The sequence below is a fragment of the Callithrix jacchus genome, chromosome 12 (assembly GCF_049354715.1).
Source record: "Callithrix jacchus isolate 240 chromosome 12, calJac240_pri, whole genome shotgun sequence".
Taxonomy (NCBI): domain Eukaryota; kingdom Metazoa; phylum Chordata; class Mammalia; order Primates; family Cebidae; genus Callithrix; species Callithrix jacchus.
Window position 1 is genome coordinate 30,957,398 of NC_133513.1, and position 19,909 is coordinate 30,977,306.

Below are 19,909 nucleotides of genomic sequence, written 5' to 3' on the forward strand. Positions count from 1 at the left end.
GGAGTTGTGGGGGAGGGGAAGGAAAATGGCAGGGTAGGGAACAGGAAGGGGTGAAGGAAAGGGGAAAAGTGCATGGAAGAGTACTTGTCCACAGTGGGGTGGGATGGAGACTACAACCTCAAGTGCTTTTCTGCAGGGGACAGGCAAGTAACACATATAAAACGTGCTGAGTCAGGGATGCAACAGGAAGTGTCCCTGTTTCTATGTCCAGGACAGCTACTACTTGACAAATTGCTGCCATAGCGATCTAATGTTGCAGCATCTTCTGACATAAATAATAAAGCAGGCGGGGTGTGGTGACTCATACCTGTAATTCTACCACTTTGGGAAGTTGAGTCTGGCAGGGGAGGAAAGGGCCGGGGCAGGGGACCATTTGAGCCCCAGAGTTCAAGACCAGCCTGCAACCTAGTTAGACCTTGTCTCGAGTTTAAAAAAAAAAAAAAGCAAACAACAAACCAAACCCCAGGAACTGATCGTGATGTGCAATCTCCTTATTTAAATGTTGGCTCTTTAACAAAATTAAAAAGGCGGCTGGGGCAGTGGCTCACCCCTGTAATCCCAGCACTTTGGGAGGGTGAGGCAGAAGATCATGAGGTCAGGAGTTCGGTCCAGCCTGACCAACACGGTGAAACCCTGTCTCTACTAAAAATACAAAAATTAGTTGGGTGTGGTGGTGCGCATCTGTAACCCCAGCTACTCAGGAGGCTGAGGCAGGAGTATTGCTTGACCCCGGGAGGCGGGGGTTGTGGTGAGCCGAGATCGAGCCACTGCACTCCAGCCTGGGCAACAAGAGTGAAAATCCATCTCAAAAAATAAAAATAAATAAATTAATAAATAAAAATAAAAAGGCCAGGTGAGGTGGCTCATGCCTGTAATCCCAGCATTTTGGGAGGCCATGACCAGAGAACACTTGAACTCAGGAATATAAGACCAACTTGGGCAACACAGTGAGACATTTTCACTATAAAACATTTTTTTTTTCTTTTTTTGAGACAGAGTTTCGCTCTTGTTACCCAGGCTGGAGTGCAATGGCGCGATCTCGGCTCACCGCAATCTCCGCCTCCTGGGTTCAGGCAATTCTGCCTCAGCCTCCCGAGCAGCTGGGATTACAGGCACGCACCACCGTGCCCAGCTAATTTTTTTGTAATTTTAGTAGAGACGGGGTTTCAACATGTTGACCAAGATGGTCTCGATCTGTTGACCTTGTGATCCACCCGCCTTGGCCTCCCAAAGTGCTGGGATTACAGGCTTGAGCCACCGCGCCCGGCCTATAATTTTTTAAAAATCAAAAAATTAGCCAGGTGTGGTGACGTATGCCTGTAGGCTCAGCTCCTTGGGAGCTAAGGTGGGAGAATCACTTTAGCCCAGAAGGTTGAGGCTGCAGAGCCAGGACTGTACCACTGCACTCCAGCAAGGATGAGAGTGAGATTCTGTCTCAAAAATAAATAAAAATAAACAGGCATGGTAGCTCACACCTGTAATTGCAGCACTTTGGGAGGCTGAGGCAGGAGGACCACTTGAGCCTAGAAGTTTTGAGAGCAGCCTGGGCAACACAATGAAACCTTAAGAGTAAAGATGTTGGCTTGTTTGAAAACACACACGCATACTGTAGGAGCCAAAAGTGTTTCTCATCTCCAGCTTCGGCACTAGGTTACAAGTAGCTTGGACAGTGAGGCTGCTTTTAAACCCAGAGCAGGGCACAGTGGATGCAGGGCATGGGATAAAATCCTGTGGGATTAAGCCCGTCCCTCTGCTTCTGGTCAGAACCTGTTTTATGCAATTGGAGAGGAGAGGGATCCCTGGAATACCTGCCCTAATGTGAGAAATTAGCTTACAGGTCTCTGAAAGGGATTCTGTAAACCAATCCTTCTCTACCCATACATAACGCTTCACATCCCTTCCCCTTTAGTAGCTCCTACTCTAGTGGATAGTGTCCTAGACACAGAAAGCCTGATAAAAGAAGGCAAAGTTTGGGGGCAGCAGACTTGATCCCTGGACTGATGGTAGGACTGTCCTACACGGGTGGGCATTAGGACCAGACAACTCCCTCTGCTACCTGGGAAGGGAAGGGCCTCAGAGCTTGGCCTCTTCTCTGAGCAGTTACCTAGGTGCTTGGGAAAAGTCCCCTTGGCTCCCACATACATGAAGTTTTACCAGTAGAAATATGCTTGGGCAATGCCCAGGCAAAACGGCCACGTTCAGTCCCCAATGTCCAGGCCCAAGCTACTCTTCACCACTCTTCCGTCTATTGACAGAGGAGCAGAAAAGGAGCCTGGGTAACTTGGGAGGGAAGGGGAAGGGGCAGATGACAAACCCTAGGCCTCTTGCCCCTGTCCAGGGATGCAACAAAGCAACTCCTGAACTCAAGATACAGGCCTTTTCCGGGGCCCCCACCACCCAGCATCACCCATAATGACAGTTCTCACGTGTTGAGAGGTCTTTCTAAGGGTTCACACAACCCAGGGCTCATGCAATGGTCCCAAGTTCAAACTCTCTGACTCATCTGCTAGAACACAGGCTCCCTCATGGTTCCCTCTGGAGGTTAGGAATGCCCCACCCACCCCCTGCCATGGCACTTCTCACAGGGGCTTGCCTGATTTCTGGTCCCATTCCTCTGGGAAGAGGTAGCTGTTGCTCTAGGTGTGATTAATCCCATCACTCCCTAGGCCTGTGAAGGAGAGGGTCAGCCACTGCCAGAGGTCTCCTACATCTGCTGGTAGCTGGGTATACGCTGGACAGCTCCTGCCATTCCCAAACTCTTCCTTCAGCTGGTTGACATTCTGATTTTGTAGCTTCAAAGAACAAACATAAGCCCTCTTAGCTGGGTGGGCTCTTTGAAGGCAGTGATCACAACTCCAGTGTTCTGATTCTTCCAGACTGGGGCTCCTTTTTTTAAAATTTAAATTTTATTATTTCCTTGAGACATAATCTCTTTCTGTCACCCAGGCTGGAGTGCAGTGGCAAGATCTTTGCTCACTGCAGCCTCTACCTCCGAAGTTAAGTGAGTCTCCTGCCTCAGCCTCCCAACTAGCTGGGATTACAGGTGTAAGCCAACACGCCTGTTTCTGTTTTTGTATTTTTAGTAGATACGGGGTTTCATTATGTTGACCAAGCCGGTCTTGAATTCCTGGCCTCCAGTGATCTGCCAGACTTTCCTCCCAAACTGCTGGGAAAACAGGCATGAGCCACCATGCCCAGCCCACACAGGGGTTCCCTGACTCAGCAGAGGGTTGGGCAAAAAGATGTGGAGCCCGCAACAAAATCAATAGGAGAGCAGAAGGGGGTCTGCTTAGAGACCCTGGTTCCTTCCCTTTCCTTGAGGTTGGAACCAAAGTCAGAGCTGAAGTTTCAGCTAAAACTGAAGCCAGGGTTATCTGCAGAGGCTGCCGCCCTTGTGCGTCCGCTAGTCCTGGCCCAGGTTGGAGCTTCGGGCTAACTCTGCCACACTCCAGGCGGACGCAGGGCTTCTCACAGCTGTGGGCCACCTAGCGGACGAGCAGGTAGGAGCTCTGGCCTAAACTCTGGCCACACAAGCATCCGGTCTGTGTGACTGTGCTGGTGCCGCAGTGGACTCCAACTGTGCACAAAACTCTTGCTACAAACAAGGCACTTAGAGCCCTTTTCACCCGTGTGGAGCGCTAGTGCTGCAACAGGTTGGAGCTAAGGCTGAGGCTCTTGCCGCAGTCCCCTCAGCAGTAAGGCTTTTAGCTGGTGTGCGCGCGCAGTTGCTGGATAAGGTTGGAGCGGACGCTGAAAGTCTTCCCACACTCGGCACAGGTGTAGGGCTGAAGCGACCCATACTCCAGGCACCGGTATGGTTTTTCACTGGTGTGTACCCGCTGGTGCTTAACCAGATCACAGCCACGTCGGAAGCTTTTGCCATACTCCGCACAATGGTAAGGCTTGTCACCCGAGTGGCTGCCTTGGCCGTGAATGAGGCCGGGTAGGCAGGCTGTGGTCAGCCCACACTTCCCGGCACTCGCAGGTTTTGGGGCTTGTAGACGGTTGCTCTTGGCAAAAGCTTCTTCCTCCCCAGGGTCCGAGCTTGACCATTTTCGGGGCGGAGAGCTGCCCCGGCCACACCCGGAAGGGCTGCTTAGGCGGAGACACCTCGCAATCCAGGGGTGACCTGCGGGCTCCCCGGGATGCGAACGTCCCGCTCCCCCGCCGCTCCGCCCCGTCTGGATTCTGCCTCGCCACTTCTGGCGCCGCCGACTGCACCGCGGGTGAAGAGCGCCCCATTTCCTAGACGCCCGCTACTGAGCTCACAAGCACGCCCAGAGCGGGGGACACTCGGGACCCCTGTGTCCAGCTCCGGAAACGGAAAATTCCACAAGCCTTTGTCACTCTAGGAAGCGGCAACAAATGGTCTCGGTAGGTTTAACCCTCTCCTTCCTCTGACCGAGCAAGGGCTTCCCATCTGCCGCGCGGTCAGGACCCAACACTTTCGGCCTGGCTCGGGGTTATAGGAGTCCGTTCCAGGGCAGGGCCCCGCCACCGCTGGGGGGCAGCGAAGCGAGCCTGGAGGAGGAAAGGCGGTCACCGCCAAGCGCACGCCGAGGGCGGAGCACACGAAGGCTCCGTGGTCGGACGTCCGGGCTGTCTGGAGGCCCCAGCCCACCTGGAGGGCTCTGAAGAGTCTCCAGCGCGTCCCGAGGTAGGCGTGCTGGGCGCGGAACACACCTGCACCGCCCGCGCGTCCCAGGTCGCGCAGCGATTAGGTTACCGCCGTGCCTCCTGTGCAAGGACAGACTTCCGGGTTCGAGAACTACAACTTCCGACTAGCACAGCTGCGGCGACGTTATTTAAACAGCGTCAGCAAGGCGCTGCCCGGCGACTCCCCTGTCTTCTAGTTCCGTTCCCTGGGATCTGCGGCGAGAGGCGGGGCGGAGTCTGAGGCCCGAGCCAAGATGGCGACTGCGAAGCCAACCCTTACGGACTCGCTCTCGTTCTGCCTCGCGCAGCTCGCGGCGGCGACCGGGGAGGGTCTGGGTGGGGAAAAGGACCCAGCTACCAACGAGACACCCCTGGGCTGCGCGCTCCTAGCCCTCCGCACTCGCCACATCAAGGCAGCAGGCGGAATCGAGCGCTTCCGGGCACGCGGCGGGCTCCGCCCCCTTCTCGCGCTGCTACGGCGAGCGGCTGCAGCGGGTCCCGCCCCGTCCCAGGCAGGCCCCGGCTCCGCCCCCTCGTCGGTCGCGTCAGCAGCTTCTAGCCCCACCCCCGCATCGGGCCCCGCCCCCTCCGCTGTGTCGTCGTCGACTCCTTCGCCGCCAGTGCGCCTGCGCAAGACGCTGGACTTGGCGCTCAGCATCCTAGCCGACTGCTGTACGGAAGGGGCGTGCCGGGCCGAAGTGCGCAGGCTCGGAGGTATACTCCCGTTGGGTAAGTGCTCCGCCCTTGTTTCCTAGAGAGATTTGGTTTGCGGCTCCCTAGCTCTAGACTTCCTGGGCAGTCTGGAGTTCTTTGTGTCATATCCTGGAATAACGTGCTTTAGGATGGCGCAGCGCTCCTGTTTCTCAAGCTGTTGTGTCCCATGACCTCACTGCTATCTCTATAGATTATTCCTGACCCCTCCCAGATCAGATGATTACAGCCATTATGTAGGAATTGGTTGTTGAGGGCTTTTATCGGAGCTGGACTAGCGGAGGCCGAAGGGTTATTTGGTGACTTTTTCAGTTGATTCATATCCTCCAGTTATGATGTTCATAGCAGACGTTCAATGCCCACTATGTGTCTAGCCCTGTGCAAGGCTCTGAAGCCCCACTGATAAGCTGGAAGGTGTAGTGGTTCACAAAGGGAGTTCTGCAAAAGTCACCTAACCCTTCCGAGGCTAGAATTCCTTGTAAAATGGGGCGATAATAGCAACCTCAAAAAATCGGAGTGGCGAGAAAACGAAGCACAAATATAGCACGAATAATCCTTGACATGTACAGGTTAAAAAAAAAGACAAATATAGCACGAATATAAAAATATTATAAGCATGGCTACTTCAAGTTATTAAAAACTAGCACAAGCCGGGCGCAGTGGTGAGCGCTTGTTCCAGCTACCTTGGGAGGCTGAGGCGGGAGGATCACTTGAACCCAGGAGATCGAGGCTGCAGGGAACAATAACTGTGCCTGTACTCCAGCCTGGGCAACGTAACAAGACCTCATCTATTAGAAAACCAAATAAACTAGTAGTCACTTAGGGAGCAGGAAAAAATAAATAAAAATAATAAAAACCAGCACCGTAAGAACAAATCTTAGCAAAAGATAAGCTTTTCTGTTTCCCAGCTAGATTGGTGCCTCCTAGTGGCAATGCGTGAAAGCAGTTTACATGTCACTAACTGCCCTCCACGAAATTATGCTAGTTTTGATGACATCTTAACTTTTTGGATAAAGAGAAACAATATATTTAAAATTTACATAAAATGTATCTGGACTGTAATTTGTTTGACAAGAAGCTTGATTATTAAGTAACCTCCATCATTCACCGACTATTTTAAATATATTCTGAATCCGTCTGCTTCTGTCTTCCTCCTTCCACTTTGTGCCCAGGCTGGTACCTTTGTGCTGTGTGATGCTGGCAGCTGGGTTAGTTCAAGCTATTATCTTTTCTTGCTTGGACTATTATGAGAGCCTTTGACTCCTCCCCCTGTCCTGTCCTTTCCTCTGTAATACATTCTCCCTGTGGATGTCAGATTGAACCATGTCACTCCCCTTCATGAAACCCTTGCATGGCCCCCAGTGCCTTTACATTCAAGCCCTTGGCCTGGCATTTGAAGCCTTTCACAGACACTGCATCTTACCCCGGGTCTTTGCAAAGGCTACTTCCAAACCTGAAATGCCTTCTCACACCCCATCCACCGTGTTTCTAGCATATACCTCCCTGTGTACCCCTCCAGACCCAGCTCAAGCGTTACCCTCTTCTTTTTGTTTTTGAGATGGGGTCTTGCTCTGTCGCCTACGCTGGAATGCAGTGACGTGATCTCTGCTCACTGCAACCTCTGCTTCCCGGGTTCAAGTAGTTCTCCTGCCTCAGCCTCCTGGGTTACTGGGATTACAGGCATGCACCACCTGCCCAGATAATTTTTGTAGTTTTAGTAGAGACAGGATTTGGCCTTGTTGGCCAGACTGGTCTTGAACTCCTGACCTTAGGTGACCCACGCACCTTGGCCTCCCAAGTGCTGGGATTACAGGTGTGGGCCCCTGCACCCTACTGAGCGTTAGCCTCTTCTGCAAGCCTTCCCAACCCTCTCAGGCTGCATTCTTCAGGTGATTGATGGGAGAGACCACTTATGGTGGAATCCTCATGAGCCCAAACTCTCCTTGCAGTGACCATTCTTCAGTGCATGAAGACAGACAGCATCCAGAACCGAACGGCCCGTGCCCTGGGGAACTTAGCCATGGAACCTGAGAGCTGTGGGGACATCCACTGTGCTGGTGAGACACTGTGAGGGTGGGGTCAGCTAGGGCTTGGGGTGGAAGAAAGACTTGAGTATCTGTCCTTGTTCACCCTCTGTGCCTCCCTTTCCTGCCCTCCTCAGGTGCTGTCCCCCTGCTTGTGGAGAGTCTGACAGCCTGCCAGGACTCGCTGTGTCTGCAGAACGTGGTGCGTGCCCTCCGCAACCTCGCGGACTCACCCCAGCACCGCCTGGCCCTGGCACAGCAGGGAGCAGTGCGCCCACTGGCTGAGCTTCTGGCCACTGCCCCAGATGCTGCACTGACCTCAGCCCTCGTCCGTGCCCTCCTGGAACTCAGCCGAGGCTGCTCCCGGGCCTGTGCTGAGCAGCTTAGTCTGGGTGGGGGACTGGGCCCACTCGTCAGCCTGGCTTCCCACCCCAAGCGGTTAGTACGTGAGGCAACCATTCTGACCCTCGCCAACCTGTGTGCCCAGGGTTTGATTCGTCCTGCACTGGGCAATGCTGGTGGGGTGGAGGTGCTGGTACGTGAGCTCCGGCAGCGCCGGGGTCCCAATGGAGCCAGCCCAGCCTCCCAGCAGCCCCTGGTGCGGGCCGTGTGCCTTCTGTGTCGCGAGGCCATCAACCGGGCGCGGCTGCGGGATGCTGGTGGCTTAGATCTGCTGATAGGTCTGCTGCGGGACCCTCGTGCCAGCGCATGGCACCCTCGTATCGTGGCTGCCCTTGTGGGCTTTCTGTATGACACTGGGGCCCTGGGCCGGCTTCAGGCTCTGGGACTTGTGCCTCTCCTGGCTGGGCAGCTGTGTGGTGAGGCTGGCGAGGAGGAAGAAGAGGGAAGAGAAGCTGCTTCCTGGGACTTCCCTGAGGAGCGGACCCCTGAGCGGGCACAGGGTGGAAGCTTCCGGAGCCTCAGGTGAGTCCCTGCCCCAAGAATTGGGAGGGTGAGCAATATGGTGACATAGGGTTTGTGTCTGTCCTGGCCCTCTTCACTACCTCCAGCCTCATTCTGTTCGAATAAGACTTTTATTACCCAGACTCCTGATTGCCTACCACGACACCACCACCTGTCAGTTCCCAGTTAACACGTTCCTCTCTCCTGGGCCTACCTTTTCTTTTATTTTCTTTTTGGAGACAGGGTTTTATTTTGCCACCCGGGCTGGAGTGCAGTGGTGCCATCTGCACTCATTGCAACCTCTGTCTCAGGTTCGAGCAATTCTCCTGCCTCAGCCTCCCAAGTAGCTGGGATTACAGGCACTCGCCACCACACCCAGCTAATTTTTGTATTTTTAGTAGAAATGGGATTTCACGGTGTTGGCCAGGTTGGTCTTGATCTCCTGACCTTATGATCTTCCTGCCTCGGCCTCCCAAAGTGTTAGGATTATAGGCATGAACCACCATGCCCAGCTGGATCTACCTTTTAACCTTGGTTCTACCCCAGCACTTTTGAACTTTGGGACCCAGACAAGTTCACTGGGAGGTGGGATGTATGCTGGTTAAGACAGTGGGCTCTGGAGTTCAAATTCTTACTCTGTTACCGTCATCACTCATGAGCTGAAGCATCCCTGGAAAGCTGAGGAATTCTGGGAGTCTGAGTCCCTGTGTGTGACATACACGCCCCATAGAGTTGTTGAAGAGATTTGAGGGTCGTTTGCCCCATGCCGGGAACTAAGCATTGCTCACTGGACGTCAGCCTTCTGATGAGCTCTCTGACTTAATCTCCGACCACTCCTGCTGCCTGCAGCTCTCTTTCGCACTGGCCTTCTAGCTAGTTTTTGCAGTTGATAGGTGGGTATACTGCATCTGGGCTGCTGTTCTCTCTGCCTAGACACTCTTCCTCCCATCTGCCCTCCTCTCTCAGTTCCTTCAAGTCCTTATTCAGATCTCACCTTCTCAGTAGAGGCCACCATGTTTAAAATTTCAACTCTCCCCTCCCCCAGCTTTTTATTTTATTTTATTTTATTTATTTTTTTGATACAGAGTCTCGCTCCCAGGCTGGAGTGCAATGGCATGCTCTCGGCTCACTGTAACTTCCGCCTCCCGGGTTTGAGCAATTCTCCTGCCTCAGCCTCCCAAGTAGTTGGGATTCCAGGTGTGCACCACCACGCTCGGCTAATTTTTATATTTTGAAGTAGAGACCGGGTTTCACCATGTTAGTCAGACTGGTCTCAAACCCCGGATCTTGTGATCTGCCTGCCTCAGCCTCCAAAGTGCTGGGATTACAGGCGTGAGCCACTGTGCCCGGCTGGTTATTTTTTTTTTTAACATTAGAGATGCGGGGTGGGGGGGGGGGTCTCACTTTGTTAACCAGGCTGGTCTTGAACTCTTGTTTTTTCTCTCAAGTTCATCTATTCATCTATCTCATTGTAAAGATCAAGAAACTGAAATGGGAGGTCAAAAACTCCTGTGGGATACAAGGCACTTTTCATAGTAGCAAATTTCTGGCTTCTGACCTTCACATTCATTAAAGTATGATCCTGCTTAATTCCTCTGCCTCCACGTTATTCAATTTTTTTGTTAAAATTCTTGAATATGTATTTTTTTGCCTTTGATTTAGTCCCAATAATACATTTTCTCCCCAAGAAGTAAAACCTCTGTTTCTTTGGGAATACAGTATCTCATGTTGGTTAAGACCAGGTCCTTTGCCATAAAACAGATATACATTTAAATTCTAGATCTACCACTTACTCACTATATAATTTGGGGCAAATTACATTATTTATTTTTACTATTTTCAAGATAATAATCATGACACAGAGACTATGTATTTTCTGAAAAACAAATAGGAGGCTTTACATCAATTAATGGTAAAAAAACAGTAAACTTTCTACAAAGTGAAGGTGATTATCAGATATTATGTTAAAGAAGTTAAACAATTTCCATAATGCCTTCAAGAAGAGTTTTTCTAAGTAAAATTTCTACAAAAAATTAAACTAAAAAATAAAGGCTATTTCTTGGAAAACTAATAATTGAATCACATACACATGAAAGGAATATGAATTTGGAAGCCAAGAGTATATATATATATATATTTTTTTTTAATTAGAAGGATTAGTTTGGAAAAGGTTTGTGAAGAATATGAGTTGAAAACCAGGTATTGAAGGCAAGCACAACAAGATTTGGCAGCCTAAAGGGTGAAGGATTTTTTTTTTTTTTTTTAAGGAAAGAAAAGGAGTGAAGGAGAGGAAGAAAGAGGAAGAAAAAGAGGGAGAGAGAACGGAAATGTTGCTTTATTCTCAGAAATGGGTATTAATAATGGCTGATCAATATTTCATTTAAACCTATGAGTAGGTGTGATGTGGTACTGACAAGAATGTATATTTTGTATATTTAAAATGGAGAGCTCTATAAATATTTATTAAGTTTACTTGTTCCGGATCTGAGTTTGGGTCCTGGAAATTCTTATTAATTTTTTGTCTCATTGAGTCTAAGTCTCTTTATAGGTCTTATGTATCTGGGTGTTAGGATCGTTAGCTCTTATTGTTGCATTGATCCTTTTACTACTATATCTTTGTTGCTTTAAAATCTATTTTATCAGATGTGAGAATTGCAGCTCCTGCTATTTATTTATTTTTGCTCTCCATTTGGTTGGTAAATCTTTCTCCATCTCTTTGTTTTGAGTCTTTGTTTATCCTTGCATGTGAAATGGGTCTGGATGTAGCATACCGTTGGGTTTTGGCTGTATCTTTTGATTGGGGGATTTAGTCGATTTAAATTTAGGATTACTGCCATTTGATGTTAACTGGCTGTTTTGTCCATTCGTTGATGTAAATTCTTCATTATGTTAATGTTCTTTACTTTTTGGTATATTTTTAGAAAGGCTAATACTGGTTGTTTCTTTCTATGTGTAATGCTTCTTTCAGAAGCTCTTGTAAAGCAGGCCTGGTGGTAATAAAATCTCTGAGTACTTGCTTGTTCATAAAAGATTTTATTTTTCCTTCAGTTGTGAAGCTTAGTTTGGCTGGATATGAAATTCTGGGCTGAAAGTTCTTTTCTTTAAGGATGTTGAATATTGGCCCCACTCTCTTCTGGCTTATAGGGTTTTTGCTGAGAGATCTGCTGTAAGTCTGATAGGCTTCCCTTTGTGGGTAACCTGACCTTTCTCTCTGGCTGCCCTTAGTATTTTCTCCTTCATTTCAACCCTGGTGAATCTAACGATTATGTGCCTTGGGGTTGCTCTTCTTGAGGAATGTCTTTGTGGTGTTCTCTGTATTACCTGGGGTTGAATATTGTCCTGCTTTGCTAGGTTGGGAAAGTTTTCCTGAATAATATCCTGAAGAATATTTTCCAGCTTGGATTCATTCTTTCCCTCGCATTCAGGTACACCTATCAAACGTAAATTAGGTCTTTTCACATAGTCCCATATTTCTTGGAGACTTTGCTCATTCCTTTTTATCCTTTTTTCTCTATTCTTGTCTTCTCGTTTTATTTCATTAAGTTGGTCTTCGACCTCTGATATCCTTTCTTCTGCTTGATCAATTGGAGTGTTTAAACCTGTGCTTGCTTCTCGGAGTTCCCATATTGTATTCTTCAGTTCCATTAATTCACTTATATTCCTCTCTAAGTTGTCTATTCTCATTAGGATTTCATCAAACCTTTTTAAAAAGTTATTAGTTTCTTTACATTGGGCTACAACATGTTCTTTCAACTCACAGAAGTTTCTTATTATCCATCTTCTGAAGCATGATTCTGTTAATGGGATGCGCTCATTCTCCATCAAGCCTTGTTCCCTTGTTGATGAGGAACTGTGATCCTCTTTAGAGGGAGAGGCATTCTGATTTTGAGTATTCTCAGCCTTTTTATGCTGGTTTCTTCCCATCATTGTAAATTTATCCACCTGTCGTCTTTGTAATTACCAGCTTTCAAATTAGGTCTCTGAGTGGATGTCCAAGTTGTTAATTCCCAGGGCCGAAATATGAGCAACCCACTGCGTGGGCCAAAACAGCGTTGTTAAGACTGATGGTGCTTTTCTGCCCGGGAATCTCCAGTCTGGCTTCCTTCTTGAGTCCGTGATAGGTGACTCTGCCTTCCTGGAGCTCCAAACGTCGGTCAGAAGGGGAACCAGTCCCGTTTACTCTGCACCAAGAGCTGCTGTGCCGAGGTGCCAGCAAAACCGCTGCACCGGCCACAAGAGTCGCGCTGGCGACCCATGAGGCTCCTCCACTGGGAATCTTCTGGTCCGTGAGCGACAAAAATTTGTCTGAAAGTGTGGCGTCCTCTTGTTCTCTGCGCTTTCCACTGGGAGCTGCAATCCCGAGATGTTAGCGATCAGCCATCTTGGATTGTTCTCGGTCTCGAACTCTTGGCTTCTAGTGACCCTCCTGGCTCAGCCTCTCAAAGTACAGGCTGTGAGCCACCACACCCAGCCCCCAGTGCTTCCTGTTTCCTTTTTATTTTCTCCATGATCCCTGTACTCCACACTGATCCCACACTAACATAACTCATGGTTCACTTACTTGTCTGCTTCCTCTCACTGGAACATAAACTCCAGGGGGACAGGCACTTTGTTCAGTGCTTCTACCTAACACCCAAAGAAGGGCTTGGCACATGATAGGCATCAGTAATTGCTGAATGAGGTTTTCGTCCCATCCCCGCTCACTTCTGTTTCTTCCCTTTCTCCACTCTCCTCCTCACCCTGGCTTTGCCTCCCTCCACAACAGCTTTTAGCTAATGTAGTGGCTCAGGCCTGTAATTCTCAGGAAGCCAAGGCAGAAGGATTGCTTGAGCACAGAAGTTAGAGACCAGGCTGGGCACCATAGCAAGACCCATATCTACAAAAAAATTTTAAAAATTAGCAGAGTGTGGTAGTACACACCTGTAGTGCCAGCTACTTGGGAGGTTTAGGTGGGAGGATTGCTTGAGCTCAAGAGTTCAAGGCTGCAGTGAGCCAGGATCCTGCAACTGCATTCCATCCTCAGCTACAGAGCCAGACCACGTTTCTTTAAAAAAAACAGTGAGGCCGGGCGCGGTGGCTCACACCTGTAGTCCCAGAACTTTGGGAGGATGAGGTGGGCGGATCACCTGAGGTTAGGAGTTTGAGACCAGCCTGACCAATATTCTGAAACCCTGTCTTTAAAAAAAAAAAAAAACAACAACAACAGTGAAAAAAGATGGCTCATGGCTCTTGGATTCTGCCCCTTCACCTTGGCTCTCGTTCAGTCTCCTTCCCTTTCTGCCCTCTGCAGGTCGTGGCTGATCTCCGAGGGCTATGCTGCGGGCCCCGATGACATCTCCCCCGACTGGTCTCCTGAGCAGTGTCCGCTGGAGCCCACGGAGCCGGCCAGCCCCGCCCCCAGCCCGACCTCCCTTCGGGCACCTCGCACTCAGCGCACTCCAGGCCGAAGCCCAGCCACTGCCATTGAGGAGCCTTGGGGACGCGAGGGGCCAGCCCTGCTGCTGCTGTCACGCTTTTCCCAGGCGCCTGACCCAAGCGGGGCACTGGTGACCGGCCCGGCCCTGTGTGGCCTGCTGACCTATGTGACCGGGGCACCAGGTCCGCCCAGTCCACGCGCACTGCGCATCCTGTCGCGCCTCACCTGCAACCCCGCCTGCCTCGAGGCCTTCGTTCGCAGCTATGGTGCCGCGCTGCTGCGGGCCTGGCTGGTGCTTGGGGTCGCGCCAGATGACTGGCCAGCACCGCGTGCCCGGCCCGCTCTTCACAGCCGGCACCGAGAGCTGGGTGAGTTCCCATCCTCCCCCATGGCTTCCATGGGCCCAGAACCTCACCTTCCCACTCACCTGTCCTCCCCAGCCTGTCCTCCACACAGCCCTTCGCCAGAGTGGGGTGGGGGTGGGAAGCAGGATGCTCCCATCCGCGTGCCCACAGGCAGAGTTCTGCTGTGTCCCCTGCCCAAGCCTCGGGGCCCAGATCCCCTAACTCCAGATGCAACCCCGGGCCAGACCCGCCTGTCTGTGCCTCTTTCCTGGCTCTGCCCTTGGTTCAGCGCTGTCCTGGCTGCTCCCCACCAGCGCCATAACCACCCCCAGCACTGCCAGGGACTGCCCTGTCTGCTGTGGCCTGGCCACAGGCTGCTTCCAGGGCCGGGACTTGCACCCTGACCGTCCCACCTTCTGTCCTTGTCCTGGACTTCAGGTTCCCAATGTCCCGACTCGAGCCCTTGCTCTTCAGTGCCCTGATTTCTCACCCGAGTTTTCACCCTCCTTCCTCTCACTGGCCCAGAGTCCTGTCTCACCCACCCCACCCGCCTCAGACCCCAGCTCCAGCCTGATAAGCTCTCCACCCGCAGGGGAGAGGCTACTGCAGAACCTGACGGTTCAGGCCGAGTCGCCTTTCGGGGTTGGGGCCCTCACGCACCTGCTGCTCTCCGGGAGCCCTGAGGACCGAGTGGCCTGTGCGCTGACCCTGCCCTTCATCTGCCGGTGAGTGGGAAGTGGGTGCCTTTCGGGGTTGGGGGAACAGTGCTGTTTCCCAGGCCCGCCATTTCCCACCTGAAAAGTGCTCTCTTCCCCATAGGAAGCCCTCTCTGTGGCGCCGGCTGCTCCTGGAGCAGGGTGGCCTCCGCCTCCTCCTCGCAGCGCTGACCCGGCCGGCCCCACACCCGCTCTTCCTCTTCTTTGCTGCGGACTCCCTATCCTGCCTCCAAGGCCTGGTGTCTCCCACTTTGAGCCCAGCGCTCCCACCAGCAGTCCCCATGGACCTAGACCCACCCTCCCCTTGCCTCTACGAACCTCTGCTGGGCCCAGCTCCTGTCCCAGCTCCCGACCTGCACTTCCTGCTGGACTCAGGCCTCCAGCTCCCTGCCCAGCGAGCGGCCTCAGCCACTGCCTCCCCTTTCTTTCGGGCCCTGCTGTCAGGCAGCTTTGCCGAAGCCCAGATGGACCTGGTGCCCCTGCGAGGCCTGTCGCCTGGTGCAGCTTGGCCTGTCCTGCATCATTTGCACGGTTGCCGGGGCTGCGGGGCCACCCTGGGGCCCGTGCCCCCTCCAGGCCAGCCCCTGCTTGGCTCAGAGGCCGAGGAGGCACTGGAGGCCGCTGGGCGTTTCCTGCTGCCTGGGCTGGAGGAGGAGCTGGAAGAGGCCGTGGGCCGCATCCACCTGGGACCCCAGGGTGGCCCAGAGTCAGTGGGTGAGGTATTCCGCCTGGGCCGGCCCCGGCTGGCTGCCCACTGTGCCCGCTGGACACTGGGGCCAGAGAAGTGCCCAAGGAAGCGGGCCCTGGCCCTGGTGGGGCTTGTGGAGGCGGCAGGTGAAGAGTCAGGGCCCCTGACAGAGGCTTTACTGGCTGTGGTGATGGGGATTGAGTTGGGGGCAAGGGTCCCAGCCTAGACTGTTGACATCCCCTTGGGAAGGGGACCCCAGGATGAATTGGCTGTGAAGGAGCCTCCCTGAGATTGGCAAGGGAGGAGGCTGAGCAGAAGGAGTTGTCATGGAAGAGTGGTGAGAACATGGAAGTGGACCCCAGGATGATGGTCTGAAGACCCAGGAGTGAGGAAGCCAAGGTCTGGGCATGGGGCCCACAGAAGCAGAACAGCCCAGGGCCACAGGTGCCTGGCCTGGCCTGGCCCTCTGGAGTTGAGATTAAAAACTTTGGAGTTGGATACCTGTGTTGCATGGTGTGTCTGCTTCCGTTCCTTGGGAATATCCCCCTCCCTTCACCCACCAAGCAGGGTCTTATTCAGGTCTTTGTGACTGGACACAGACCATCCTTGCATGTTTAATAAGTATTGGGACAGGGTAGAGTTCCCAGGCTGTGGCTTAGGATGTGGTTTTGGGCCCCAGGGGAAGCCTGCTTCTTTCTGTCAGGGCCTCATTGCTCTGACATAGCCACCCAGCTGGACACACAGACCTTGCTCAGGGCTGAGAGGGTCATGCTGAGGGAATGCTGTTAGCCTGATGATGTGTTGAAGGTCTTGGCATTACTTTCTTCTGGCCGATCATTGCCCATCTTGGGCCCCCATTGTCTGGCTCCCTTTTCATCTGGGCCATGTGTCCTTCTGCTGTCTGCCTGGGGGAAGACCTGCTGTGCTTCTGGAATCTCTGAGCCCTGTCTTAGTTGTGCCCAGAGACAGCCAAAGCCCTGTGCTGGCATTCAGGAGAAGGAAGGGCTCACATTGCTTTGGTCTCCAAGGCAGGGTCTCCATCACCTGGCTTCCAGATCTTTTTTTTTTTTTAACTATCATTTTGCTTTAGATTTAGGGGGCACGTACATGTTTGTTACATGGGTATATTGTGTACTGGTGGGGATTGGGTTTCTAGTGTGCCCATTATCCAAACAGTTATCACTGTACCTGGGAGGTAATTTTCCAGCTCTTGCCCTGCACCCACCTGCCACCCTTTTGGTGTCTCCAGTGTCTGTTATTTCCATCTTCATAACCATGTGTACCCATTGTTTACCTCCCCCTTAAAAAGGAGAACATGCGGTATTTGGTTTTCTGTTTCTGAGTTAGTTTAGTTAGGATAATGGCCTCCAGCTCCATCCATGTTGCTGCAAAGGACATGATTTGATTTTTTAAGGCTGTGTAGTATTCCATCGTATATACATACATTTTCCTTTTCCTTTTTTTTTTTTTTTAAGAGACAGTCTTGCTATGTTGCCCAGGCTGGTCTCAAACTCCTAGGTTCAAGAAGTCCTCCTGCCTCAGCCTCCCAAAGTGCTGGGATTTACAGGCATGAGCCACGGTGCCAGCCAACATTTTCTTTATTCAGCCAACCATTGATGGTTCTGTGACTTTGCTATTGTGAATAGTGCTGCAATGAACACAAGTACAGGTGTCTTTAACATGATTTATTTTTCTGTGGGTAGGTATCAGTTGTGGGATTTCTGGGTCAAATGGTAGCTCTAGTTTTAGGTCTTTGAAAAAACTTCCATACTGTTTTCAGTAAAGGTTGAGCTAATTTACATTCCCACCAATAGCGTGTAAGTATTCCCTTTTCTCCACATTCACGCCAAGCTGTTGTATTTTGACTTTTTAATAATTGGTTGCAGATGGAGAGCTGAGGTTGGTGCTTGCTGTCTGAGCCTCTGTGAGTGTTGGTCCAGGTCTCTGGTTTTCAGGCTATGCATTAGAACCAAACAGAGAGCTTTGAAAAACTATCCATGTGGTCAAGGCGGGCAGATCATGAGGTCAAGAGATTGAGACCATTCTGGCCAGCATGGTGAAACCCCATTTCTACTAAAAATACAAAAATTAGCTGGGTCTGGAAGTGCATGCCTGTAGTCCCACCTACCTGGGAGGCTGAGGAAGGAGAATTGCTTGAACCTGGGAGGCGGGGGTAGCAGTGAGCTGAGATTGCACCACTCCAGCCTGGGCAACAGAGGAGACTCCATCTCAACAACAAAAGAAAGAAAGGAAAAAAAAAGAGCCATTGATGCCCGGGCCCTTTTTGCTCACATTGGACTGGGCATCGGTATTATATTTTTATTTTTATTTTTGGAGTCTTGCTCTGTTGCCCAGGCTGGAATGAAGTGGCACAATCTCAACTCACTGCAGCCTCCACCTCCTGGGTTCAAGCAATTCTCTTGCCTCAGCCTCCCAAGTAGGTGGGATTACAAGTGCCCCCACCAAGTCTGGCTAATTTTTTTGTATTTTTAGTAGAGACAGGTTTTCACCATGTTGGTCAGGCCGGTCTCAAACACCCGCCTTGGCCTCCCAAAGTGCTGGGGTTACAGGTGTGAGCCATCACTCCCGGTCAGGCCTTGTCTTCAAATATAGTCACACTGGGGGTTAAACCTCAGTGTATAAATTTAGGGGAACAGGACACAAACATTCAGTCCATAACACTCCCTTTCCCCCAACCTTAGACAACCACTAATCTACATATGACCTATTCTGGACATGTCATATAAATGGAATCATAATGGGTGATCCTTTGTGTCTGGCTTCTTTCACATGGCATAATGTTATCAAGGTTCATCCACACTGTGGCATTTTATTTCATTTTATTAGGAATAATAGTTTCACTTTACAGATTGCTATGGCTTGAACAGATCCCCTAAAGTTCTTGTATTGGAAACTTACCCCCCAATGCAACTGTTGAGAGGTGGGAACTTTAAGAAGTTATTAGGTTATGTGGGTCCTTCCCTCATGAAAGCATTAACGGCATTATTGCGTGAGTAGGTTAGTTATCAAGGGAGTGGACAGTTGATAAATGGATGGGTTCTGCCCCCACCCCACCCCATCTCTTGCTCCGTGTTGCCCTTCTGCTTTCTGCCATGAGATGAGGCAGAAAGAAGGCCCTCACCAGATGCAGGGCCCTTGACCTTGGATTTCCCAGCCTCCAGAACTGCAAGAAAGCAAGCTCTATTCTTTATAAATTACTCGTCTTAGGCATTCTATGGTGCAGCACAAAACAAAGACATGGATATGCCACTTTTATTTCTTCAGTCATCAGTTGGTGGACATTTGGGTTGTGTCGACCCTGGGGCTACTATGAATAATGCTGCTATGAATATTCATGCACAAGTTTTATGTGGAATATGCTTTTATTTCTCTTGGTTGCATATCTAGAAGCAACATTGCTGGATCATATAACTGTGTTTACATTCCAACCAGCCATGTGTGAGGGTTCCAATCTCTCCACATCCTCATAAAAACTCATTAATTATCTGGGGTTTTTTTTTTCTTTTTGAGTTGGAGTTTCACTCTGTCACCCAGGCTGGAGTGCAATGGTGCAATCTCTGTTCACTGCAACCTCTGCTTCCCGAGTTCAAGTGATTCTCCTACCTCAGCCTCCCAAGTAGCTGGGATTACAGGTTCCTGCCACCATGTCCAGCTAATTTTTGTATTTTTAGTAGAGACCAGGTTTCAACAAAGTTTACCAGGCTGGTCTTTACCACTCCTGATCTCAAGTGATCTGCCCTCTTCGGCCTCCCAAAGTGCTGTGATTATAGGCATGAACCACCAAGCCCGGCCATTAAAATATTATTATTATTTTTTTGAAATGGAGTCTCCATCTGTTGCCCAGGCTGGAGTGCAGTGGTGTGATTTCAGCTCACCGCAACCTCTGCCTGCCAGGTTCAAGTGAATCTCCTGCCTCAGCCTCCCAAGCAGCTGGGACTACAGGCACCCACCACCATTCCCAGCTAATTTTTTTTTGTCTTTAGTAGAGACTGGGTTTCACCATGTTGGCCAGGCTGGTCTCAAACTCCTGACCTCAGGTGATCTGCCCACCTCAGCCTCCCAAAGTGCTGGGATTACAAGTGTGAGCCATTGCTCCTGGCCTACTTATCTGTGTTTTTTATTATCGTCATCCTAATAGGTATGGTGTGGCATCTCATTGTGGTTTTGATTTGCATTTCTCTGGGGACTAATGATGTTGAGGATCTTTTCATGTAATTATTGGCCATTTATATAACTTCTTTGAACTGTCTATTTTGCCCATTTTATTTGGTCATTTGCCCATTTTATTTTTTCTTTTTTATTCTTGAGACAGGGTCTCCTCTGTCACCCAGTTCAGTGGCGCAATCTTGGCTCACTGCAGCCTCTGCCTACAGGCTGAGGGTTCAAGCTTCGGCCTCCCAAGTAGCTGGCATTACAGGTGGCTGCCACCA

The 19,909-nt window shown here is 50.8% G+C and overlaps 1 protein-coding gene across 1 annotated transcript; it reads left to right on the plus strand.

Moving 5' to 3' along the window:
* The first annotated feature begins 4,895 nt into the window (after positions 1 to 4,895).
* On the plus strand, positions 4,896 to 15,956 carry ARMC5 (armadillo repeat containing 5). Its single transcript, XM_008987562.5, has 6 exons — positions 4,896 to 5,385; positions 7,317 to 7,424; positions 7,529 to 8,315; positions 13,585 to 14,078; positions 14,647 to 14,779; positions 14,874 to 15,956. The coding sequence occupies exons 1-6, from the start codon at positions 4,911 to 4,913 to the stop codon at positions 15,682 to 15,684; spliced, it is 2,808 nt and encodes a 935-aa protein (XP_008985810.1). The 5' UTR covers positions 4,896 to 4,910; the 3' UTR covers positions 15,685 to 15,956.
* Positions 15,957 to 19,909: the final 3,953 nt, after the last annotated feature.

Excerpts from the sequence above, each read along its gene's own strand:
- ARMC5 (XM_008987562.5), top strand. The coding sequence starts at position 4,911 with ATGGCGACTGCGAAGCCAACCCTTACGGACTCGCTCTCGTTCTGCCTC. Across the intron at positions 5,386-7,316 it reads CGGAGGTATACTCCCGTTGG|TGACCATTCTTCAGTGCATG; the intron begins GTAAGTGCTCCG and ends CTCTCCTTGCAG. Across the intron at positions 8,316-13,584 it reads GGAAGCTTCCGGAGCCTCAG|GTCGTGGCTGATCTCCGAGG; the intron begins GTGAGTCCCTGC and ends TGCCCTCTGCAG.